This window comes from Carassius carassius, chromosome 21 (genome assembly GCF_963082965.1).
Source record: "Carassius carassius chromosome 21, fCarCar2.1, whole genome shotgun sequence".
NCBI classification, from domain to species: domain Eukaryota; kingdom Metazoa; phylum Chordata; class Actinopteri; order Cypriniformes; family Cyprinidae; genus Carassius; species Carassius carassius.
In genome coordinates, this window is record NC_081775.1 from 3312789 (window position 1) to 3340764 (window position 27976).

At 35.7% G+C, this 27976-nt stretch overlaps 2 protein-coding genes across 3 annotated transcripts in view; both read right to left on the minus strand.

Annotated features, from left to right (window-relative positions):
• wdr46 (WD repeat domain 46) overlaps window positions 1-14321 on the minus strand; it is a 20363-nt gene extending 6042 nt beyond the window's left edge. The window contains exons 1-9 of the mRNA XM_059503030.1: window positions 14239-14321; window positions 13690-13833; window positions 11720-11800; window positions 9942-10054; window positions 8662-8749; window positions 7407-7468; window positions 6436-6540; window positions 3906-4056; window positions 3096-3331 (exon numbers count right to left, since the gene is read on the minus strand). Of these exons, the coding sequence (XP_059359013.1) occupies window positions 3096-3331; window positions 3906-4056; window positions 6436-6540; window positions 7407-7468; window positions 8662-8749; window positions 9942-10054; window positions 11720-11800; window positions 13690-13833; window positions 14239-14301 (1043 nt within the window). The 5' untranslated portion in view covers window positions 14302-14321. The remainder of the gene's footprint in view (window positions 1-3095; window positions 3332-3905; window positions 4057-6435; window positions 6541-7406; window positions 7469-8661; window positions 8750-9941; window positions 10055-11719; window positions 11801-13689; window positions 13834-14238) is intronic.
• A 3715-nt stretch (window positions 14322-18036) lies between these two features.
• Window positions 18037-27976, minus strand: part of nadka (NAD kinase a) — a 281230-nt gene continuing 271290 nt past the window's right edge. For both annotated transcript variants that reach the window (XM_059503045.1, XM_059503044.1), the window contains exon 12: window positions 18037-18454. In XM_059503045.1, coding sequence (XP_059359028.1) covers window positions 18307-18454 — 148 coding nt within the window. In that variant the 3' untranslated portion in view covers window positions 18037-18306. The remainder of the gene's footprint in view (window positions 18455-27976) is intronic.

Consider the following 27976-nt stretch of genomic DNA (forward strand, 5'->3'; position numbering starts at 1 on the left):
TTTTTCCATCTCAAAAACATATCTAAACTACGGCCTATGCTCTCAATGTCAAATGCAGAACTGTTAATCCATGCATTTATGACCTCAAGGTTAGATTATTGTAATGCTTTATTGGGTGGTTGTTCTGCACGCTTAGTAAAACTACAGCTGGTCCAAAATGCAGCAGCAAGAGTTCTTACTAGAACCAGGAAGTATGACCATATTAGCCCGGTCCTGTCAACACTGCACTGGCTCCCAATCAAACATCGTATAGATTTTAAAATATTGCTTATTACTTATAAAGCCCTGAATGGTTTAGCACCTCAGTATTTGAATGAGCTCCTTTTACATTATAATCCTCTACGTCCGCTATGTTCTCAAAACTCAGGCAATTTGATAATACCTAGAATATCAAAATCAACTGCGGGCGGCAGATCCTTTTCCTATTTGGCGCCTAAACTCTGGAATAACCTACCTTACATTGTTCGGGAGGCAGACACACTCTTGCAGTTTAAATCTAGATTAAAGACCCATCTCTTTAACCTGGCTTACACATAACATACTAATATGCTTTTAATATCCAAATCCGTTAAAGGATTTTTAGGCTGCATTAATTAGGTAAACCGGAAACACTTCCCATAACACCCTTTGTATTTGCTACATCATTAGAAGAATGGCATCTACGCTAATATATGTCTGTTTCTTTCTTATTCCGAGGTCACCGTAGCCACCAGATCCAGTCTGTATCCAGATCAGAGGGTCACTGCAGTCACCCAGATCCAGTACGTATCCAGACCAGATGTTGGATCAGCACCTAGAAAGGACCTCTACAGCCCTGAAAGACAGCGGAGACCAGGACAACTAAAGCCCCAAATACAGATCCCCTGTAAAGACCTTGTCTCAGAGGACCACCGGGACAAGACTACAGGAAACAGATGATTCTTCTGCACATTTCTGACTTTACTGCAGCCTGGAATTGAACTACTGGTTTCGTCTGGTCAGAGGAGAACTGGCCCCCCAACTGAGCCTGGTTTCTCCCAAGGTTTTTTTCTCCATTCTGTCACCGATGGAGTTTCGGTTCCTTGCCGCTGTTGCCTCTGGCTTGCTTAGTTGGGGTCATTTCATCTACAGCGATATCGTTGACTTGATTGCAAATAAATGCACAGACACTATTTAACTGAACAGAGATGACATCACTGAATTCAATGATGAACTGCCTTTATCATTTTGCATTATTGATACACTGTTTTCCTAATGAATGTTGTTCAGTTGCTTTGACGCAACGTATTTTGTTTAAAGCGCTATATAAATAAAGGTGACTGATTTCTAAAGGATCATGTAATAATGATCCTAAAAATTCAGCTTTGCATCACAGAAATAAATGATAATTTAAAGTATAATAAATTTAAAAACAATTATTTTAAAATGGAAATATCACAATATTAAATTTTTTTCTGTATTTTTGATCAAATAAATGCAGGCTTGATGAGCAGAAGAAACTTCTTTCAAAAATATAAAAAATAGTAATGTTTCCAAACTTTTGGTCTGTATAGACTAGATAGACAGATAGACAGATAGATAGATAGATAGATAGATAGATAGATAGGTTGGTTTATAGGAAGTATGTGATGTTTGGTATGGGTGTGAATTAGAAATTATTTCTTAATTGTAGATATCAATAAATTCTTGATAAACTGTATCATGCTCTCATTATAGAAGTCATGTCTAAGTTTTATTCTGCAAGAGTAGGAAAACTAGGAACCATGTGACTAAGACCACTGATTTATGCGAAGGGAAGAGAAAAAAACACCCCAAACTAAAACAATGTGTAATTAGTTTCGGACCCCAGCAGCAGCAGGGACAAAAAAACTCACAGCAAACAAATCATGAGTGGAGAGGTCTGATCCAGCAACACCAACTAGCAAGCTAACTACTCATCTCACTTTCTTTTCTTGATTTTTTCCAACAAGTCTTGTTTTCTATGTTAAGATTTGCTGCAAAGCTGTGTCTTTGCCCACCTCAAACTTGATCTAGCCTACAACGTTCTGCATTTAATTACCGTATTTTCCGGACTATAAGTCGCACTTTTTTTCATAGTTTGGCTGGTCCTGCGACTTATAGTAAGGTGCGACTTATTTATCAAAATTAATTTGACATGAACCAAGAGAAAACATTACCGTGTACAACCGCGAGAGGGCGCTCTATGCTGCTCAGTGCTCCTGTAGTCTACACTGAGCAGCACAGAGCGCCCTCTCGCAGCTGTAGACGGTAATGTTTTCTCTTGGTTCTAAATAAATGCGACTTATAGTCCAGTGTGACTTATATGTTTTTTTCCTCATCATGACGTATTTTTGGACTGATGCGACTTATACTCAGGTGCGACTTAATGGACAATGGTTACTGTATTTTTCGGACTATTGTGACTAACGTCCCACCAAGACGTCACTCCAGACGTGAACAGACCATCCGTGAATCAACAAACCACAGAGGTGAATCCCCAACACAAGAAAAACAAGTAATACCTCCGAACTGTAGCTAAATGGTCCATTTAATCAGTCTCATAGCTTCACTGAAGGCTCATTTTGAGGGTTAAATTAAATCATGGTTTGTTCATGTCTAAGAAATTGCATATGTTGATAGGAACTGCTTTTCTTCTCTTTTTTCATTGTGACTGGGCCAGTGAAAACTAAAAACCTTTTCTATGTATGCATGTATGCTTGTAAAATTATTGTATTCAGTCATATTGCAATAATATCAGGAAATCAAAATATAAAATGTCATTCTTTTCCAATATCATAGAGCCCTAGTTTTTAAGTAATAAGTCGCCTCAAAACAGTTTTTTTTTATACACGCTGAAAAGCCAAATCCCAAATCACATAACTGCCAACAACAATCTTCATCTGTAAGTACGTATAATAAAACTTAATGTCTTGGTTTTTAAGTAATGTTTATGTAGAAATTTTTTTTCGTTCTGAAAAAATTGCCAAACTCGAGTCATCTGTCAACTCTACTGTAACATCCCTCCGAGACTGCTGGTCTAATTCCTTAAATCAGGTACTGAAGTGAATACCCCCCCCCCACACACACACACACACACAGGACTTTGAGATACTCACGTGCCAGTTTTATCCACTGTTAAGGAACGAACAGCACCCCGATGACACAACATCTTTACGAGTGGCTCTTTCTGGTTGGGCGACCACAGACTAATGGTGCCATTTGGGTGGCCCAGGTGAATCACTGCATTATGGGGATTCTGTGCCATCACGTCTAGCCGTCCCGTTTTTGTGCAGATTGCTGCGACCTCTTTACCAACCGATACATCCAGATATTGCAGAAACCCAGTAGCACTCTGAAAGGTGAAATTATAATTGTCATATGGTAAACCTGTTTTAAGGCTGAGATCCAATTGTAAAAGAAATAACTATTTCATGCACAAACACAATCACATTTTAAATTATCTAATCAGCTTATGCTCTAAAACATAATAGTGAATTAATAAATATTTTTCAAAAGGCACATAAAAAAAAAAGCATTTGCTGATTGCTTTTCTTGGTTTTATTCTTTTTATCCCCATTTGTCAATCTAATTAAAAATGTCAAAGGACCGTTCACTCTTTGGGGAGAGTTTTTTCTTACTTTTTTGCAAATAGCCAACAAAAGCCATATTTCTCAAGAAACATTTCATAATTATTATAATATGATAAATTAAGGCAAAGACACTCCATGCCAACATTGAAGTCAGTCAGATAATTGGTTTTGAGTAAATTTCTTCTGTTTTGAAGTCACTTATTATAGGGCGAGGTGTTATGATGAACATGACTAGAAGCCAAATTTCCAGTTTGTGTTCTTTTTTCTACAGCTTTTCTACAATAACAGCTAAAACCTTGAAGTTGAAAGTTTTGCCAAAATTTTTTATTGACGCACCGCTGTGGCAAGTAGGAAGTGGTACGGCAGAAACTGCATTCTTAAGACGTCATTGAATTTCTTCACACAGTGGAGCTCCACACCTTTAGAGTCATAGATATAGAGCCATCTCTTCTGTGCCACAGCAAACATGGCCTCTGTATGGAGCCACCTGGAGGTAGAACGAAGAGTGCTGAGTGAGCTTTGAATAAGACTCATTACTAAAGTACAGGGGTGAATAGGAAGGTGTTGTCATAAAAATCTAAAAAAGTATTTGAAACGCTTGACAAAAATAAAATAAAAATCTAGACGGACTCAACACAACCTGTTCTGCCTGGCTTGGCATTTTTGTTATGGAGCTATACACTGAAGGTTTAAAGGGTTAGTTCACCAAAAAATGAAAATTACGTCATTAAAAACTCACCCTCATGTCGTTCCAAACCCGTAAAACCTCCGTTCATCTTTGGAACACAGTTTAAGATATTTTAGATTTAGTCCAAGAGCTCTCAGTCCCTCTATTGAAGCTGTGTGTATGGTATACTGTCCATGATAGGTAATAAAAAAAATCATCAAAGTAGTCCATGTGACATCAGAGGGTCAAGTTAGAATTTTTTGAAGCATCGAAAATCCATTTTGGTCGAAAAATAGCAAAAACTACATCTTTATTCAGCATTGTCTTCTCTTCCGTGTCTGGTGTGAGGGAGAGTTCAAAACACAACAGTTCAATGATATCCGGTTCGCGAACGAATCATTTGATGTAACCGGATCTTCTTGAAGCAGTTCACCAAATCGAACTGAATCGTTTTAAACGGTTCGCGTCTCCAATAAGCATTAATCCACAAATGACTTAAGCAGTTAACTTTTTTAATGTGGCTGACACTCCCTCTGAGTTAAAACAAACCAATATCCCAGAGTAATTCATGTACTCAAACAGTACACTGACTGAACTGCTGTGAAGAGAGAACTGAAGATGAACACAGAGCCGAGCCAGATAACGAACAAAAGATTGACTCGTTCTCGAGTCAAGAACTGGTTGCATTGGTTTTCGGATCACCAGTAGTGATGGGAAGTTCGGTTCTTTTCCACAAACCGATTCTATGGACATTTCGATTCAATAAACGGGTTGAAGAAAACGGTTCACTGGTTCTTTTGCGCTCGACGTAATGGCATCATTGGCGATGATTGCCCTTGATTCAAGCCTTCGGCTTACCCGCGCTCATAACATTAGCACAGAATCAGTTCAGAACTGAACCAAAAGAACCAGTTCGGTTCAGACGCTCTGTGTGTCGGTCTGCTTCACGCTGAATCACACATGCGCAGTATCATCAGCTCCTCGGTTCTCGAATCGGACGCGTATGACAGAAACGGTTCTTGACTCGAGAACGAGTCAATCTTTTGATCATTATCTGGCTTGGCTCGGTGTTCATCTTCAGTTCTCTCTTAACAGCAGTTCAGTCAGTGTACTGTATACAATGCTATTTTTGTACCAAAATGTATTTTCAATGCTTCATCAAAGTAGTCCATAAGTCCATGTGACATCAGAGGGTCAGTTATAATTTTTTGATGTTTTTCTTAACTTTCTGAACATGGACAGTATACCGTACACACACTTTCAATGGAGGGACAGAAAGCTCTCGGACTAAATCTAAAATATCTTAAACTGTGTTTCGAAGATGAAAGGAGGTCTTACGGGTTTGGAACGACATGAGGGTGAGTTATTAATGACAATTTTTATTTTTCGGTGAACTTACCTTTTAAGTTGCAAAATTGATTGATACCAATACATCATGATATACACACAATTCATGAACTTGCAATTTGATTCAACTGATCTTGATTCGATTTGAAATTAATTAATTTGGATATGTATCAGGCACAGATCATGTATATTTTTCTTAGTAAAAATGCTGTGAACTTTATAGGGGAATCTGTCAGTAAACCACTATAATATCAAAAGGTTAAAATTAACTACTTGCATACAAACATTTAAACTGCAGAAAAATAGCAATAACAGTGTTTCTACTACAATTCTTATTTTTTATTTTTTTTGTATAAACATTTTAACAGTGGCTGTCATTAAAACTATACTACTGGAACAAATATACATTAAATACTGAAGAACGAGTAAAGTAAAAATAATGAGTATTCAATAATCCAGTTAGAGCTCCACGATAAATCAGTAAAGCCGGTTCTGTAATCAGCGGTAAATCTCCATCACCTGCGCGCTTTCACATGGAGCTGCATTAACTACACAGAGCCATTGATCACCAACAAGCTGCGCAAAAACACAATCTAATTTTGTTCTGCGATCGCATGCGATTTATCGTGCAGCCCTAAATTTTCTTTGATGTAGTGGGATTGCAGGTAAACAATACAATGTGATTTTTCTCCACAAATTGCAAAGAAAATGATTGTGTCCAGTTGTGACTCACACCAGTTGTTAAGTGTGTTGTGAAGTGCACTGACTCCATTAGATTTGTGTTTGCTACAATATGTGAAAAATGTGTGCCAAAAAAAATCTAAAGTTAGGTCTTATTGTATGTGCACTCACTTGACATCATTCACTGTTTCCATGACATTCATCTCACACATAAGGTCTTTAGTTTGCCAGTTGATGCAGGCCACATGACCTTTCTTACCACCCACTAGTAGATTCCTGTTGCAGACAAATACATTGTTATGGATCTGAATTGTTATAATAAATACAGTGAAAATGCAATTCTTGCAAAGATTTCAATAAGCATATAACGAGGCATATAATGAGTTTTCAATGTCTGGATTAAGATGCCCAAGGTATCCTGATATAAATGTCAGGAGATGTTTTCGATTTTACATTTTTGAACAAGGTTCTTAAAAGGTGAAGCACAAGAAAACTGTGATATACAGGATTAAAAAAAAATGTCTGTCAATAAAAATATGTAATCAATTAGTTTCTAATCTTTTTTTACCATTTATAATGGTTTCAAAATGCCTTCGTGTAATTACTAGGCTCCAAAATGAATAATACATAAGGCATACAATGTCAGGATATTATTATAAAGGTAGTGAGACAAACAATATACATTAAAGTATCTTACATAGCAAATCAATGATGAAAGGGGCAAATTAGGTTAAGATGTGGAAATGTGGACTATATAAAAAAAAATTTAGACATCTCTCAAAGCAAAACGATAAATATTCTATTTGAACAATTTCCTATGCTTTGAGGAATATTTGACAAAAACAATGAGTTATAGAACCCACCTGTGTTTTTAATTTTATAAAATACATAGAGGTTTTCACCAACAAGAACACTGAAAAAGCGACATGTTTAACAAGATTTCTCAAGGTTTCTAAAGGTTCTTATTGTTACTGATCCTTGAACCTGATAATACATCTATTAATCCATCCATTCTGAACTGAAGTATCAAGCAGCAAGTTCAAATGCATTGCCTTCTATAATATTAAATGTAATGCTATACTTGTAATATGCCATAAATAAAAATGTCTGTTGTATTAAATATTTAGTTATTTGGCACATACCGTCCAGTTCTGCTGTAGTCAAGCCTATATGGGCCAAACTGGGAAAGATGCAAGTTGAAGTACTGTAGGGAGAGAGAGAGAAAAACTGAGTGGAACATGCAAAATACAATTAATCACACACAGACTCCTTCAGGACATAAAAAAACAACAACACGTAGTTGGTAAGGTCTGTAGACGAGTCAATTTTTTTTTAAAACTACATTTACATACGTTTGCTCATCTTAAACATATCACTTTTGACAGATGTGTAGTAATAAGCAGAAATATTCTGAATATTCTAAAAAAAATAAAGAAATTAAATTACTTTGTTACACATCTCTAGACTCCTGCAGTGCTTTTACAAGAAGGAAAAACACTGCTGTGTACAGCTCAGTGATCCACATTAAATATAGTCCAAAAACAGAAGAGTAGTTACCGGGACAACAAATAATGCAACACATTTTCCACTGATAAACCTAAGACTGTTCATGCAAACATTTACCTGTGCTTTTTTTAATGACCTGGATGATTGAATTCTTATACTGTACATGAAATCTACATGGCAAGGCACATCACCAAGGCCCATGGTTTCAGCTAAAAACATTTACTGTTATACTAAAGAAAAAAAGTCATCTACAACTTGGATGCCCTGAAAGCACACAATAATCATCTTCAAATTAGATAAGAGGCACACACAAAAAAAAGTGTCTGACTGACTGGTCAAACATGATATTGTTTTTTGCAATTATTAAAATATTAATGCTAATATTAATCCCAAAGCAACAATGAAATCCTCCACCTGTGAAACTTTTTAGCCCCTTTCACACAATAAATCGAATAAATTATCATAAACTGACCAGGCTGACATTTCTGGTAAATACACAATATACATATAATGTAAACACGTGTTTTTGCCAGTGTACCATCTTTTCACCAGTTCCAGACCATTATACATCAGCATCTAAACACTGTGATATTAATCATCGGAAATTATGCTGCACCATTTTCTTCATCCACCTGAGAAGTGCTTTAATTTCATCTACTGCCCAATTTGACAAAAAAATGTTGACATCTGAGTAACAGCCGTAAAAACAAACATAGCAATATGCTGATAATTTACTGGTAATGCGACAACTTCTAATAATTGAAATGTGTCAGAACTGAATACCAGTTCTTTTGAAAAAGTAATTGGTTAATTTCAACATATTGATTTTCAAGCTCTACAAAATCCAGTAAGGCACACAGGATTGTTCAAAACATTTAATTGACTTATCACCTTTGATCCAGAAGTGATGTCAACTGCATCTGCTATGTCATCTTGAGATATTGTGTTTGTGTCTTCATCCTCATCTCCTTCCAGGAAGCTGAAGACAGACAGACAGTTAAGTATGTGTATTTACCAATCAAGATGAATACAGTAAGAATCCTTTACCACACAAGCAGTAGTTTCACACAATGACCAAGCTGACCTTTTCTATACAATACCTGAATGTGCAATGCTTCTGAGGAGAGAGTCCAGTTAACCTTAAGTCTGGTTAACTTTACGTCACATAAACCCCAAACTCTTGGTTGATTAACAAACCATTAGCGGATATTGAGATGTTTGATGCTAAACATATAAATTAAAAAAGACAGTCTGTACTTAAAGATAATACGGCTGTAGTTTATTTAGTTTTTGCCATTTAGCCATTTCTTTATTATAGAAATACATTTTCTAGAAAATAAAAGAAATAAATAAAATGTATGGGCTGGATACTTCTAGAGTATCATTAACCCTGGGATATAATGTTCAGATAATAAGTTGCTATGGCTACTTAATATGGGGTGTAACTGTATACGTATTTGCAACAAAAGATTTGGTTTATTATACAGGTGTACCAAGCGAAGGCATCACGGTTTCAACCACTACATCTGCAGCACTTTATCAATATATTTTCAAACAAGCTTTAGGAGATCTATTGGCTAATATTTTTTGTCCAATTTTTGACCAGTGTTACTTTGACAGCAAGGAGAACACCAGCACCTGAGTGCACGGAGATCCCATTCCCTGTCTACATCTCTTTTATGACTATTAAATTATTCTACAGATCTTTTAAACAAAGTAAAGGTATACAAAGAAGATTTTGTTAACTGCATAAAAATTGATGCGTGTGAGCGTTCCTCTTTTTGAACTAAACCCTGACAGGGGAGTTAAAACTTTTTTTACATTTTTCAATACAACTTTTTACAAACTTGCAAAATATGCGTTTTTGCTATCTTTATATTAAATAGTGTAAAAATCCATCAGTCGACCACTACTTCAAATATAGCACAAAAGTCACAAGGATTACTTTTCTTGTGCTTTTTTAACAGTCATAGTCTACATTTACTCGTATTGTTTAGAAATAGAGCATTGGACATCTGCATTCTCATTTTGTGTTACACGTAAGAAAGTCATAATGATATGAATGTGATGCAATAATTAAAATTTTTGTTGAACTATTCTTTTAATACTTCTAAGGGTTCACAGTCAACGTGGCAGATAAAAAAAGAATGACAATATGTGAACTGCATTACCCAGAATCCTCTGGAAGTAAAAGGTCATATCTTGCAGCCTGTTTCTGAGCGTGTTCAGACATGGACTCAGAGAACGCAATGGCTTCTTTTAGCTTTTCACGGGCTCCTGCAGGCTGATACATAAAAACAGAGTAAAAGAGTTTATGAAAACATGAAAAGCAGTCCTTGTTCTGATTCAGATGATGATATTTGGGTGAATCTAACAAAATCTGCTAAAATTGTGTCCATGTCAGGTTTTACCCCCCACGATATTGCACAAGGGAAAAAAATGTGTTTGCATTTTTATAATTTAATTGTGTGCTCACATCTAAGATGCAAGCAGTGGCATTAGTTGGATGAAATTTGGTGTATGAAAAAAATTTAAGTGACCAAACAAACTGAAGACTAGAAATGTTGATATATAATGCCATTTCCATATATGTAGCAGACTTTAGCTGTCAAACCAAAAAAAGACACTCTTAGTACACAATTTATCTTCCAGACTAGACTGTGATTTTTTTTTTCCAGAACTGTAGCATAAAATTAATGTTAAGTGGTTGTTAAAGGGATAGTTCACCCAAAAATGGAAAGTCTGTCATTAATTTCTCACCCTCATATCATTCCAAACCTGTAAGATCTTTGTTCATATTTGGAACACAAATGAAGTTATTTTTGATGAATTCCGAGAACTTTCTGACTCTCCATAAACAGCATGGATACTAACACAATCAAGGCTCAGAAACGTAGCAAGGACATTGTTAAAATAGTCCATGTGACATCAGTGGTTCAAAATTTAATTTTACGAAGCTACTTGAACACTTTTCATGCACCAAGAAAACAGAAATAACGACTTTCACAGTTCATCATCTCTAAGTCACCTTATAGTGCCATTTGGAGAGTATCACATACGTAAACAACGTATGTACATGGATAAGTTAATTATCCATTAGCTGACACAAAACTGAATATGCGGTTTACATAAGTGATACTCTCCAAAATCTAAAATATCTTAATTTGTGTTCTGAAGATGAACAAAGGTCTTACGGGGTTGGAACACATGAGGGCGAGTAATTGCTGACAGAATTTTCATTTTTGGGTGAACCATCCCTTTAACTGGTTAACTACGTTACCTTGCCATATATAACAAAAAAATAAATGGATGTAACATACATTACATGTAATTTTACTTTCAAATTTAAGGTTTGTGTTAAAAGATATGAATTAGAAAACATTTGGTACATCATAAAGAGGAAGATGCAACAAAGAAGACCTAAGAAAGTTGAGCAACTAGAAGCCTGTATTAGACAAGAATGGGACATTCCTATTCCTAAACTTGAGCAACAACTTCTCCTCAGTCCCCAGATGTTTGCAGACTGTTATAAAAAGAAGAGGGGATGCCACACAGTGGTAAACATGACCTTGTCCCAACTTTTTTGAGATGTGTTGATGCCATGAAATTTAAATCAACTTATTTTTCCCCTTAAAATTATAAATTTTCTCAGTTTAAACATTTGATATGTCATCTATGTTGTATTCTGAATAAAATATTGAAATTTGAAACTTCCACATCATTGCATTCGGTTTTTATTCACAATTTGTACAGTGTCCCAACTTTTTTGGAATCGGGTTTGTACATTTAAAGTTTTGTTTTTCATGTTTTTGTCATCAGTTCTAGTTATCAAGGTATTAATGAAAAGAAAAAGGTTAAAGATACCATTATAATGTTATTTTATTTCCAGCAAAAAAAAAAAGCATTGGTTGGTGTTTTAACTTTTTTTTAATGTAGAATTTGGACTTACCACTTTGCATTTCTTTCCCCTCTGAAACTTCTGAAGTTGTTTATGTGGTATAGGAGCCTCACCAGGAAAAGGGTCCTTTTTCTAAATTAGCAACATAAACCAAGAAGAAGGGTTGTCAAATTGTGTCAAATCAGGGCAAACAACTGATGCAAAATCATTAAAAAAAAATAAAAATTATATATATATATATATATATATATATATATATATATATATATATATATATATATATATATATATATATATATATATATATATATATATATATATATATATATATATATATATATATATATATATATATATTTTTTTTACGATTTTAATAAAAAAAATAAATAAAAAAAGTTAAACTAAAGTGCAATTTTATTAAAACAATTTATTTAGTTAGGATGTTGACTAAATTGATAAATTGCAATTATGCGAGACAACCACAATAAAGGTGCATTTTAAATGTCATTATTTTGTCATCCAAATATGAAAAATTTCATGTTTAAAGGCAGTGGTCATGTTTAAAGCTTAATGCTGATAATTTGTAACCAAGTTAGCCCTTTATTGCTACCGTTTCTTCAGATAATCAGAATAATAAATTTCTATTCTGCTGAGTGCTACAGGTATGGCATATTTTTTGTAGTCTAAATCACAGAAACAAGCATTTTAGTTCAATCTTCCTGGAGTCTGTTTTCTTTTTTTTCTTTTTTTTAATGGGTTTTTGATTAAATGCCTAAAATAAAGACTGTGGTAAACACAAGCTCAAGATAATTTCTTATTTTATTCCACAACATAAAATACATGAGTAATCAGTTATATATATATATATATATATATAAAAAGTTGTATTTTGGACAACTGTCAAGTCAGCAGTCTTCCCCATGATTGTGTAGCCTACAGAACTAGACTGAGAGACCATTTAAAGGCTTTGCAGGTGTTTTGAGTTAATTAACCGATTAGAGTGTGGCACCAGGTCATATTGAACCTTTTCAAAATATTCAAATTTTCTGAGATACTGAATTTGGGATTTTCCTTAGTTGTCAGTTATAATCATCAAAATTAAAAGAAATAAACATTTGAAATATATCAGTCTGTGTGTAATGAATGAATATAATATTCAAGTTTCACTTTTTGAATGGAATTGGTGAAATAAATTTTTTGATGATATTCTAATTATATGACCAGCACCTGTACATTACTATTATTTAAATAAACTATTGAAATAAACTATTTAAGCTCTGTAAGTCTAGGATAAAATAATTATGTTGCACAACATAAGTTTTTTCGAAGTGTTTAGCTTTAATCAGGGCTCTGAACCAGTTCAAGGAACGAAAATGAAACCGGAAATGAACGAAATTTTGACAGGAACAGAAACAAAATCAAATGTTATAGTTCTGAACAGAACTGAAAATTTTACATGGCCATTAACCGGTTAATAACGTTATTTTATCGTTCCATTTAATATTTGCTGTCAACAAATCACGAATTCCAGCAGTACGGCATATGCAAATGTGACTGTGTGAAAGAGGCTATGGTGTCACGTGCATGGAAATTCGCATGTCAATGATATGCAGATGAGGTTATGCATAGTAAAACAAGGGGTTGTAAGCTCCATTAATTGTAATTTCGGGGAGGAGATGAGGTAGAAATGCACATACGCACAATCTTCCCCTGACTGGGATTTATAAAGAGATTTTTGCACAGGTTATGGCGTGCACATGGTTTTACAAATCTGAAAACTTTTGGGCGTAAGCAAAGTCTAGCTAACATTTCTCATTATTTGGCCGTTGCACCATTTGACATTTTCAGGTACATTCATTCTTAACTTTTGAAAAAAATTACATAAAATCAAAATAAATACACATTGTATGTTTTTAAATACCTGATGCATGTTTTTAAAAGATAAAAGATTTTTGAATTTCTCATATGTGATGCTAGTAAACTTCTGTCAAAATATTTAATTGAATCGAAAATACTCTTACCTCCAAACTTTCACCATTCTTCCTTTTTAATGACTTTTCTTGTACTGTTGATTTATTTTGGTTCTGCCCAGCTTTGCTTTGTTTTTCTTCTGGTCTCTGGCTTCGGTCTGTGTTTTCGGTTTCCTCCCAATAGCGTTTTGGAGGCTGTGTAAGAAAAAGCCAGTCACATTCATAAATATTTTCACGTATCAATTCATGCTTATTTACCCATTCAATCAGGAGCAAATTATTTTCTTTGAAAACAATAAAAATTTCCCTGCCCGGTATACTTTATTTAGACTGTTTACCTTGTTGGGTAAATAAAAAATAAGACTGTTCATAATAAAATGTAGTTCTTAGAAATACAGACAGCCATGGGTGCAGTCCTGCCAAGCATAACTGTGTTTAAAAACCACTGAAATAAACAAACGATGTTTTTTTTTTTTTTTTGCTCGACATCTTTACTGTGAACATCCGTCATAAACATCCGTCATAAAATACATTAATGCCTATAAGTAAACGCTGATTACACTATAGACAGATTACAAAGCAATGCATGTTAATATTGACCTTTTTCTTCTTCATTTTCTCCACGTGTGTACCAGTCCACCCCTCCGGCATGACTTCAGCCATTTTTATTTGAAAGGCATGTGTCGTCTTCTTCTAACGAATATTGGCAGATGGAAAACCGGTTTAAAGGTAAAATCTCGCCACCTACTGAGCTGGAGTGTGGAGATGACGTTTGCTACCTGTTTTTATACTGTCTGTGGTTGCTACTTACTTGTGAGGTTTAAGTGTCCTGGGGCCCTAAGAGTTTTTGTATGGCTGATTTAATTTATAGCGCTTAGTTTTCTGTTTGGCGCAAGCTCTTACTCATTCTCTTTCATGCTGTGCAGACTAGCAGACTATTCCTAACTAAAGAACCCCTCTGATATATATATATATATATATATATATATATATATATATATATATATATATATATATATATATATATATATATATATATATATATATTTTTTTTTTTTTTTTTTAAATGATTTGTCATTTATTCATTATTCATTCATATTGGAGTATAAAGCTGGACAATTTGGTCAAAAAACATATTCTGATTATTTTTGTTTCCCTGTTAGATGATTAAAGACTTTCTTTGTGTGAAATCACCTCGTCTCCTCGTTCTGCGCTCCTGAAAATTGTGACAGCAGGACCAACCAAAACAATTACACCTTATTTTGTTTAATGCTTTTATTTTGAAATAATAACTATAATCATTATTAGTTATATTGATACATAAAAACATTTTTGGCCAAATTGTACAGCTCTACAAGTACATCAAAATTTGTGTTATTATTATTATTATCATTCATTAATATTTGTCTGAAAACCATAAGGTTGGATTTTGTGTGCCCCTTTACAGAATATTAATATAAAAACATTCAGTGTCTGTAGCACCAGCCTATGCCAAAATAAAAAAAATAAAATAAAAAAAAGTTATGTACAGCCCTGGTATGTGTCACATATAGCGAAACCCTTTCATGAAGATTTTTTTTAATTTGAGGAAGATGAGATGATCAACGGCACAAAACTATATTTTTGGACAGTAATGTTGATCCAGGAGCAACAAAAGATGTTGATCCAGGAACATGTTTTACTTGGCAAAATCACTGCAACATATCTGTTTTGTAACTTATACTTTAAGTCTTCTCATAAAATGGTATATCCCAAAAGTAGGCAGAGCCAAAGTAATATAAAAGAGTTTCAGGTAGCCATTTAGAGGGAAAGTAAAGAGTAGTGTGGAAGCTGAATAATGTTCATGTTTTTGGGCCTATGCATTGGCATTGCCAAATTATATCAATGTATAAATTGTTTTTGCACACCTATCAAGTGCCACATTTGTGCACTTTGGGTAAAAAAAAAACTACTTTAAACTATGAGATTTTGTCCCCTGATATCTCCCACATAATCTATATATATATATATATATATATATATATATATATATATATATATATATATATATATACATACATACATACACACACACACACACACACACACACACACACACACACACACAAAATGAGTAGTGAAGTCCTACAACCACAAATTTCTCTGAAACAATGCTGGGTCTTAGATGACTACAGGAACAAGGAAGGAGGGAGAGCTTATAAGCAAACAAATGCCAAACAAAATAAGTGCATTACATGGCTTTTTCAAATTGACCATCAAGAGAAAGCTACTGATAAAGTGGTGCTTTATTGTATAAATTTTGTGTAGAATAGAGGGCAAGAAACACAACTGTCACTTTAAATGTATTTAAATTGGTCAATCATTTACAATTTATTATTACCTAAATTTGTAAAAAAAAAAATAAAAAAATAAAAAAAGATTAAAAAAAAGTCCACTTGTATAATATGATTAGATAATGACATCATAAAAATACATTATTGTCAATTACAAAATGTTGTGACAAATATGCATTTTGCACTGAACTTTGGAAAACAGTAAGAGACAACAACAAACATTATGTAAACATTTTTGCTATGAATGTTCTTTTTAATAGTAATATAAATTCTGACAGTAAATAAAAACTGAAGATGTCGTAAAACACAGAAGCAAAGGTTAGAAATGGTGTAAACTGAGTAGAAGGCCATAATTGAAGGTGAAGCTGTATTATATACTGATATAAAAAGCTTACATTTCAATTTAAAACCTAGGATAGGCTTTAGTGTTTACTAGTTGTATATAAAACTAAAAAAGGAACATTACGGTATATTTGAATATTCAATGCACGGATTGTAATTCATTGGTAATTCAGTTTGTTGGGCTGCAAGAGACCAATGGAAAAAGTCCAGGTGTTTCAAAAACAAATAAAATAAATTATAATGAATATTCAAGCTCAGATATGTAATATATCAATAACCAGTGTGTACAATACATTCTAAATATTGCATAAATACATTTACCCAATACTGTAAAAAATTTCCCCCAACTGACTCACTATTGATGCAATACTCTATAAGGCACAATGCAGTATATCAAAATGTAATTATTGCTATAATCTTTTAAAAGACCCTGTCAGCCAAAAACTGGAATGAAAGATATGAAATTAAAAGCAATTTTCACAAAACTCACCAAAAATATGTGCCCATTTATATTTTGGTTACATTTCACCCAAAAATTAAAGGTCCCGTTTTTCGTGATCCCATGTTTTAAACTTTAGTTAGTGTGTAATGTTGTTGTTAGAGTATAAATAATATCTGTAAAATTCTAAAGCTCAAAGTTCAATGCCAAGCAAGATATTTCATTTAACAGAATTCGCCTTCGAAAAACAACCCGTTTGGACTACATCCCTCTAGTTCCTGCAGTAATGACGTCACTAAAACAGTTTTTTGACTAACCTCCGCCCACTTGAATACACAAAAAATGGGGCGTGGTCTTGTTGCGCTCTGAAGGAGAAGAGGAAGAGTTGCGTTTGTGTTTGTCGCCATGTCGTCGAAATGCTGTTATTTTCATCTCGGAGTCCAATCACCTTTGTTTGGGCTTCCCAGGGACACTGTACTTGGAGATTAATGGTTACAATTTATGTTTAACTCGGTTCCCGAAAATTATAATCCACATGTAAAACTATGTGCAGCACATTTTGCTGAGGACAGCTTGCTCAATCTCAATCAGTTTAATGCCGGATTCGCACAAAGATTATTCTTGAATGATGGAGCAGTTCCCTCTTTGTCTGGAGAAGGCATTGTTTATGGACCACAACCGGTAAGTGTATTTTATTATTTAAGCTGGTGCGTTTAACAGTTTCTGTAACTTATTACACAAAGGGCAACTCTTTTTAGCTTTGTTAACTAGATGTTAGGGCTGTGCAAAAAAATCGAATGCGATTTTCATGCACATCTCATCAGTAAAAACGCTCCTGTGATTATAAGTACATCTGCAGCATGTGCGTTCTTTTACTGTCTATGGTTCAGATCAGGATTGCCAGGTTTTCAAAACAAATCCTACCCACTTGCTTCTCAAAACTAGCCCAATCGTGTTTCCAGGAGGGCAGCATGCTCTAAGCTGGTGTCGAATCACAACACAGGAACCGCTGTCACAATCACAACTCGTTACGTATTTCTAAAGGAGGGACTTTATAGAACAAGGAAGTCATCAGCCTGTTTTTTTGACAATGAAAACAGCGGTATACAGATAAGTGAATTGTGTGAAAAATACAGTTTTTTTACACGCGAAACATGAACACATGTTATATTGCACACTGTAAACACAATCAAAGCTTCAAAAAAGCACGAAAAACGGGACCTTTAAAGAAAAAAATTTAGATTTTAAAAGAAGGAAATTATGACTTTTTCCCCACACATTTCCACAGAATTCTCATTGCCATAATGCATAAAATTAAAAAAATTACTTATTTCTAATGAGAGTTTAAAAACACATACATGCACACAGTGTTTTTTTGGAAAACAAAAGTCACAAAAAAAAAAAAATGTCCTAAAAATACTTTTTAAAAGCAAAATATAATTTTGTATTTTTTCCTCTTTAGCTGTAATGAGACATGAGACAATGTACTAAAACTTAAAAAAAGAAAAAAAAGAACACATCTAAGTAAGAGTGCTATAAAAGCTTGGAATGTGGTCAGAACTCTTCCTCTTCAGAACTCAGATGACTCTGCTTCTGACGAACATTCCAGTGTAAACATTGGGCCAGGCTCTCGAACCAGTCATTCACAGGATCACAAAAACAGATGGAAGGAACAGGAAAACATGACGTTGTGATGATAATACTATAAAATAGAAAAAAAAAAAGATTTTTTTTTTTTTAATGCATCAAAGCTTCACCTACATGCTTAAACATGCCAATCTGCTTCACCTACTGTACATGCCCTAACCATATTTAAATCAAAGTATTGGTGTGAAGCACAATAAAATGTATCTTTTGCATGCTTATCAATGCTTTATTTGAAGCTGTATTATATACTGATATAAAAAGCTTACATTTCAATTTGAAACCTAGGATAGGCTTTAGTGTGTACTTTTCCTGTGGTAATTGTATATAAAACTAAAAAAGGAAGATTACGGTATATTTGAATATTCAATGCAAACATCAAATAGATTTTAAAATCTTTCTTATTACTTACAGTATAAAGCCCTGAATGGTTTAGCACCTCAGTATTTGAATGAGCTCTTGTTATATTATGGTCAGTCACTTCTGCTGCATTCTCAAAACTCAGGCAATTTGATAATACCTAGAATATCCAAATCAACTGCAGGTGGCAGATTCTTTTTCTATTTGGTGCCTAATCTCTGGAATAACCTACCTAACATTGTTCGGGAAGAAGACACACTTTTGCAGTTTAAATCTAGATTAAAGACCCATCTCTTTAACCTGGTTTACACATAACACACTAATACGCTTCTAATATCCAAATCTGTTAAATGATTTTTAGGCTGCATTAATAAGGTAAACCGAAACAGGGAACACTTCCCATAACACCCAATGTACTTGCTACATAATTAGAAGAATGTCATCTACGCTAATATTAGTCTGTATCTCTTTTATTCCAAGGTCACCGTAGCCACCAGATCCAGTCTGTATCCAAATCAGAGGGTCACTGCAGTCACCCGGATCCAGTACGTATCCAGACCAGATGGTTTAAAAGCACCTAGAAAGGACTTCTACAGACCTGAAACACAGCAGAGACAAGGACAACTAGAGCCCCGGATACAGATCCCCTGTAAAGACCTTGTCTCAGAGGAGCACCAGGACAAGACCACAAGAAACAGATGATTCCTCTGCATAATCTGTCTTTGCTGCAGCCTGGAATTGAACTGCTGGTTTCGTCTGGTCAGAGGAGAACTGGCCTCCTGACTGAGTCAAGTCAAGTCACCTTTATTTATATAGCGCTTTAAACAAAAAACATTGCGTCAAAGCAACTGAACAACATTAATTAGGAAAACTGTGTATCAATAATGCAAAATGACAGTTAAAGGCAGTTCATCATTGAATTCAGTGATGTCATCATCTCAGTTCAGTTTAAATAGTATCTGTGCAATCATTTGCAATCTTTTTGTATTCTATTCTATTTTATTTTATTTTCTATATACAATTATATATAAAAAAACTCTTTAACACTAGCTTGTTCTATTCTTTTTCTATTCTATCTGTTTTCTTTTTATTTATTATATTATTTAAAAGCCCTTGTTACGTGTACTGCGTTGAAGCTATCTGAGACTTGTTATTGCACTTATATTTCATTGCTCTTTGGTTGTTTTTGATTGCTTCCATTGTCCTCATTTATAAGTCGCTTTGGATAAAACGACTAAATGTAATGTAAATGTAAACTAAGTGACCCCAACTAAGCAAGCCAGAGACGACAACGGGCAAGGAACCAAAACTCCATCTGTGAAAGAATGGAGAAAAAAACGTGACAAACCAGGCTCATTTGGGGGGTAAGTTCTCTTCTGACCAGACGAAACCAGTAGTTTAATTCCAGGTTGCAGCAAAGTCGGATTGGCAGAAGAATAATCTGTTTCCTGTGGTCTTGCCCTGGTGGTCGTTTGAGACAAGGTCTTTACAGGGGATCTGTATCTGGGGCTCCAGTTGTCCTGGTGGCCGCTGTCTTTCAGGGCTGTAGAGGTCTTTTCTAGGTGCTGATTCACCATCTGGTCTGGATACATACTGGATCAGGGTGACTGCAGTGACACTCTGATCTGGATACAGACTGGATCTGGTGGCTACGGTGACCTCGGAATACTAGAGAAACAGATTAATATTAGCATAGATGCCATTCTTCTAATGATGTAGCAGGTAAATTGGATGTTATGGGAAGTGTTCCCGGTTACGGTTTACCTAATTAATGCAGCCTAAAAATCCAGAGTTTAGGCACAAAATAGGAAAAGGATCTGCCGCCTGCAGTTGATTTTGATATTCTAGGTATTATCAAATTGCCTGAGTTTTGAGAACGCAGCATACGTGGAGGGTTATAATGTAACAAGAGCTCATTCCAATACTGAGGTGCTAAACCATTCAGGACTTTATAAGTAATAAGCAAGATTTTAAAACCTATACAATGTTTAATAGGGAGTCAGTGCAGTGTGGACAGAACAGGGCTAAAATGGCCATTCTTCCTGGATCTATTAAGAACTCTAGCTGCTGCATTTTGGACTACCTGGAGTTTGTTTACAAAGCGTGCAGAACAACCACCTAATAAAGCATTACAATAATCTAACCTTGAAGTCATAAATGCATGGATTAACATTTCTGAATTTGACATTGAGAGCATAGGTCGTAATTTAGATATATTTTTGAGTATAAAAATGCAGTTTTACAAATGCTAGAAACGTGCCTTTCTAAGGAAATATTGCTATCAAATAGCACACCTAGGTTCCTAACAGATGACGAAGAATTGACAGAGCAGCCATCAAGTCTTAGACAGCATTCAAGGTTATTACATGCTTTTAGGTCCTATAATTAACACCTCTGTTTTTTCAGAATTTAGCAGTAAGAAATTACTCGTCATCCAGTTTTTTATATCGAAAATGCATTCTGTTAGTTTTTCTCCAGGCCGCGAAGAAATATAGAGCTGAGTATCATCAGCATAACAGTGAAAGCTAACACCGTGTTTCCTGATGATATCTCCCAAGGGTAACATGTAAAGCGTGAAGAGTAACGGCCCTAGTATTGAGCCTTGAGGTACTCCATACTGCACTTGTGATCGATATGATACCTCTTCATTCACTACTACGAATTGATGGTGGTCATATACAACCCGAATTCCGGAAAAGTTGGGACGTTTTTTAAATTTTTATAAAATGAAAACTAAAGGAATTTCAAATCACATGAGCCAATATTTTATTCACAATAGAACATAGATAACGTAGCAAATGTTTAAACTGAGAAATTTTACACTTTTATCCACTTAATTAGCTCATTTAGAATGCCTGCTACAGGTCTCAAAAAAGTTGGCACGAGGGCAACAAATGGCTAAAAAAGCAAGCAGTTTTGAAAAGATTCAGCTGGGAGAACATCTAGTGATTAATTAAGTTAATTGATATCAGGTCTGTAACATGATTAGTTATAAAAGCTTTGTCTTAGAGAAGCAGAGTCTCTCAGAAGTAAAGATGGGCAGAGGCTCTCCAATCTGTGAAAGACTGCGTGAAAAAATTGTGGAAAACTTTAAAAACAATGTTCCTCAATGTCAAATTGCAAAGGCTTTGCAAATCTCATCATCTACAGTGCATAACATCATCAAAAGATTCAGAGAAACTGGAGAAATCTCTGTGCGTAAGGGACAAGGCCGGAGACCTTTATTGGATGCCCGTGGTCTTCGTGCTCTCAGACGACACTGCATCACTCATCGGCATGATTGTGTCAATGACATTACTAAATGGGCCCAGGAATACTTTCAGAAACCACTGTCGGTAAACACAATCCACCGTGCCATCAGCAGATGCCAACTAAAGCTCTATCATGCAAAAAGGAAGCCATATGTGAACATGGTCCAGAAGCGCCGTCGTGTCCTGTGGGCCTAGGCTCATTTAAAATGGACTATTTCAAAGTGGAATAGTGTTTTATGGTCAGACGAGTCCAAATTTGACATTCTTGTTGGAACTCACGGACGCCGTGTCCTCCGGGCTAAAGAGGAGGGAGACCTTCCAGCATGTTATCAGCGTTCAGTTCAAAAGCCAGCATCTCTTATGGTATGGGGATGCATAAGTGCATACGGTATGGGCAGCTTGCATGTTTTGGAAGGCTCTGTGAATGCTGAAAGGTATATAAAGGTTTTAGAGCAACATATGCTTCCCTCCAAACAACGTCTATTTCAGGGAAGGCCTTGTTTATTTCAGCAGGACAATGCAAAACCACATACTGCAGCTATAACAACAGCATGGCTTCGTCGTAGAAGAGTCCGGGTGCTAACCTGGCCTGCCTGCAGTCCAGATCTTTCACCTATAGAGAACATTTGGCGCATCATTAAACGAAAAATACGTCAAAGAAGACCACGAACTCTTCAGCAGCTGGAAATCTATATAAGGCAAGGATGGGACCAAATTCCAACAGCAAAACTCCAGCAACTCATAGCCTCAATGCCCAGACGTCTTCAAACTGTTTTGAAAAGAAAAGGAGATGCTACACCATGGTAAACATGCCCCGTCCCAACTATTTTGAGACCTGTAGCAGAAATCAAAATTGAAATGAGCTCATTTTGTGCATAAAATTGTAAACTTTCTCAGTTTAAACATTTGCTATGTTACCTATGTTCTATTTTGAATAAAATATTGGCTCATGTGATTTGAAAGTCTTTTAGTTTTCATTTTATTAAAATTTAAAAAACGTCCCAACTTTTCCGGAATTCGGGTTGTAAGTATGATTTAAAACCATGCAAATGCACTTCCATTAATGCTAACAAAGTGTTCTAGTCTACGCAAAATAATGATGTGGTCAATAGTGTCCAATGCAGCACTAAGATCCAATAGCACTAATAGAGAGATACAACCACGATCAGATGATAAGAGCAGGTCATTTGTAACTCTTAAGGAGAGTAGTCTCAGTACTATGATACAGTCTGAATCCTGACTGGAAATCCTCACAGATACCATTTTTCTTTAAGAAGGAATATTATTGTGAGGATACTACCTTTTCTGGTATCTTGGACAGAAAAGGTAGATTCGAGATTGGTCTATAATTAACTAGGTTTTTAGGGGGCAAGTTGTGTTTTTTTGATGAGAGGCTTAATAACAGCCAGTTTGAAGGTTTTGGGACATATTGAAAAGTAATCAGATCTATTACAAATGTTTATTTTATTGTAGTTGATGTGTTTTGTTTTAATTTTGTTAATATGTGTATTTTGCATAATTTAATTTTTAAGTATACCAACTGTTATGTATACCAAAAATCCAGAAATGACTGTAATTATTTAAATATTAAATTGTACAATTTTATACATAACATACAAACTATATCACATGGATAGTCATGGTTCATATATATAGAGCCATATTCCTTGGCTACAAGTGTGATATTGCTCATTTCACTAGCTAGGACCACGCCACAAACAAGCTATGAATTTAGGGAAGAGTAGAAAGAGGATGAAGGGGTCGAGTGAATGGGATGATGGTCAGGTTGATCTGGGCATCTTGAATTGATGTCTCAGGGAGATTCAGGGTGGGGGTGCCGCCTCTAGCATATATTTAGGCCAGACAATGAGGACCCCCTGATACAACCTGATAGAAATATAATGTGGTATAAGGTTGGATGAATGGATGAGAAGGGGAGGGAAGGGTGGGTTCGAGAGAACGAGACTAGCAGAGCAGTATGAGGTGGTCCGGTATATATGGAGGTTTTGGAAGTCAGGTGATTGTTTGAGGCATGGCCCTGCTCCCGAACTTTAGTTAATATCAATTAACTCCATATATAATGAACAGTGAACCTGCTCTGCCTGCTACAGTGTTTTCTCCTCTTTGCACCTGTTATGGTCTGCAACCTTTTTGTGCTGTATATATGCTATTTCGTTTTTGTCTCTTCTCAGTTCTCACTCTCATGCCACCTTCGTTGGATTCTTGGCCATCTTTGCTGTCATTCATCAGTTAATTATGACAACGTGTTTCTTTCTCCAATGAAGCTCTCTTCTGAGAGCTTCAAAATGAGAGTGTCATTGAGGAGAAGGGGAGTGACCACTGTTGCCAGATTGGGCGGGTTTCCACCCAGTTGGGCGGTTTTGAATATAATTGTGTGAGTAAAAATTGGCTTGGGCAGGTGGACAAATTTTGTCCACCTGCTGGTTTAGGGTCAGTTTGGTGGTTTTCAAACATCTTAGTTGTGTAGGCTAATTGATTAACAAACAAACCCAAGTGTGGATGTACTGCATCCAATCAGTCAGTTACTAAACAGACTCACTGCAGTTTTAGCCAATCATGATAGATCTACTTCAGCAGACAGACATTATGATTTTGAGTGAGGGGGTTTTAGCGCAATAACGTATCTGATATTGAATGACTGTTTATTCAAGTAATAACAATGCCTAAATATAATTAAAAAGTGGGAGAGTGACTGGACTCTCAAAACGTTTTCTCAAAATTATTGTGGAGTGAGATGACACAAAGGCTCTATCACTGCAACTCCAAAATCAGAGCACATTTTATTAACATGAAGGCGAGCCATTGTACAGTAGGTACATGTACAATAAACATCATGGTGTGTGTATGAATGAATGTGAAATGCCTGCTAATTATGTTGCTTTTTCCTATCACTTATATTGGGCACTTTTTGCATTTACTGGATTATTCTGACTTGAAAATGATGCATGTGTTTTATCGAGGGTAACGTTATTTATATTATTTACTCATCATTATTTTGTTTTAAGGAGTTAGAAATAGCCCTTTTAACCTTGAATGACATATTCTATCACATTATTTTGACAGTTAAAGTTTTGGGCGTTTTTTTGTTTAAGTGGGCGGTTCTTGTAAGCTTTTGGGCTGGAAATTGTCCAACAAATCTGGCAACACTGGGAGTGACGTTTTGTATCGTGACTGTTGAGTGCATCCGCGGAATGTGTTTGTTTACACTCTTGGTTTTAACTCTCTCTAGTTCCAATAAATAAATAAATGCTAATTGTAGTGTTCCAATAAACCATTTAAAAACTATTCTTCCAGCATTATGCATTTATTTTTCATTTTCGTTTCTGAACAGAACTTAGATTTTTCAAGCATTGTGAAATAATTAAGACACGGAGCAAAGGTGGAGTGCTGTTTCTGATCAGTGAAGCGAGGATTATTGAACAGAGTGATTATTGAATGCATTGCATTAGAACTCGTTAGCTTGTCATTAGCGTTTTCATTCAAACCTATCACTGTTTTCTTTTCTCCTCTCCTCTCTCTCGCTCCAGTTTTTCACAAGTTCATCAAACAACTGTGGTAAGAATATTTCATCAAGCAAGGGGAGTAATGGCTTCTCCTGCTATTGCTATTTGCACCTCTTGTCACATGTACAGTTTATCTATCTCTGTCGCAGATGAGGGATTCACATGTGATAAATGCAGGGAAATAGTTAGGCTGACAGAGAAGATTTCAGAATTAAAGACATGCATCCAAACTTTAATTGAGGACAGTAAGAATGTTAGGGCTCTAGATACGGCTTTGGATGCGTCTAGCTTAGGGATTCCTGTACATTGTTCGGTTCTGGCAACAGAGCCCCTGCAGCAGGGCAACTGGGTGACAGTGTGGCAGCGTAGTCGTGGGTCAAAACACCGCTCTCTGTTCCGATTAAAACTTTAAACAGGTTCTCCCCACTCAGGGATGCACCCAATGAGAAACCTGATGAAAGTACTCTTGTTATTGGTGATTCTATTGTACTGAACGTGAATATAGAGACACTAGCCACCATAGTCAAATGTTTACCGGGAGCCAGAGCGCCTGACATCTTGGCAAATTTAAAAGTGCTGGCTAATGCTAAAGGTAAATACAGTAAGATTGTTATTCATGTTTTTGCTAATACCATGTTATAATGAGCATACTCGCACCCTAAAGAGAGCAGCCCGAAAAATGGAGCGCAGCTGACGGAAAACAAAAATAGAGGTATTTCGTATTGCTTGGCGGGAAAGTAACCTATCCTACAGAAAAGCATAAAAAAATGCTAGATCCGATTATTTTTCTTCTCTTTTAGAAGAAAACAAACATAACCCCAGGTATTTATACAACACAGTGGCTAAATTAATGAAAAATAAAGCCTCAACAAGTGTTGACATTTCCCAACATCACAGCATTAATGACTTTCTGAACTATTTTACTTCTAAAATTGATACTATTAGAGATAAAATTGTAACCATTCAGCCGTCAGCTACAGTATCGCATCAGACAGTGCACTATAGACCCCCTGAGGAACAGTTCCACTCATTCTCTACTGCCGCGTTTCCACCGAAATTACCCGGAACATTTGTCCCAGGAACTTTTTTTCCCAGGAATTTTTTCCCCCCAGACCTGTTGCTTTCTGCGTTTCCACCGCGGTATAAAGTACTGGGAAGATTAGGCAAATAGACTGGTGACGTAGGTCTGCGCGTGTTTCTCAATACAAAGTACGCTAATTTTGGACGTGCATCCTCGGTAGTTCAGACTTTGCGCATTCGACTCGGGAGTGTGATGTCCGCGACGACGCAAGTCCGGTAATTCTGCAAACAGCAGCATACTTGATAACTTCAGTCAGCTGACCATGGCTACTGCAATTTTCCTCTCTGTATATTTACAATAAAACGAAATAGGATATCAAATACCACTGCCTCCTTTCGATTTCATTTAAACATAATAACAGCTGCAGAAATGTACTTAGTTCAGGGATATGTGTATATACAGCCATTAAAATGAAACGAAATATTATATAGATTTGCCTTTTTTATTTTCATTTTAACATATAGATAAATTGAATACAGACCAAAGAAAACCTGTTAGATTTACCCGGCAGCTGAATTATATTTTATGTTTAACCACTAAAGAGACATCAGAGCCAGCAGCACATATCAGAAGGTCTAGCCGAGGTGAGGCTGCTTCTCGGCGGATAGATGATCACTGAGCTCCCGCTGATCGCTTGGAGCTGACCGTCTCTGAGATCGGCGAAACACATTTTTAAATAGGCGCTGTCTTTATAAATAAACCACAGATTTGAGTTTTAAACAACTACATTCTCGCCTGAAATACTTTTAAAATTACATTTCATGACACAATAACAGTAATATTTTTAAAATGTTGATCCGAATAAATGGTGGTTGAACTCAACCAATGCTGCGTGAACTCAACCAATCAGCATGTTTAGCACCCAAGTCCCGCCCCCGAAAGTTCCGGAACTTTGAAAAAGTACCACCTCGCCAGCAGGGACTTTCTGAGGGGCATTTCTTTTTCCGTAAACTTTATTTAGTTCCTGGTTCCTGCGGTGGAAACACACCGAGTACCAGGCCAAAGTCCCTAGTTCCTGGGTAAAGTTCCTGCGGTGGAAACGCGGCATACTATAGGAGAGGAAGAATTGTATAAACTAGTTAAATCATCTAAACCAACAACATGTATGTTAGACCATATACCAACTAAGCTCCTAAAAGAGGTGCTTCCAGAAGTCATAGATCCTCTTCTGACTATTATTAATTCCTCATTGTCATTAGGATATGTCCCCAAAACCTTCAAACTGGCTGTTATTAAGCCTCTCATCAAAAAACCACAACTTGACCCCAAAGAACTAGTTAATTATAGATCAATCTCGAATCTCCCTTTTCTGTCCAAGATACTAGAAAAGGTGCTATCCACACAATTATATTCCTTCTTAGAGA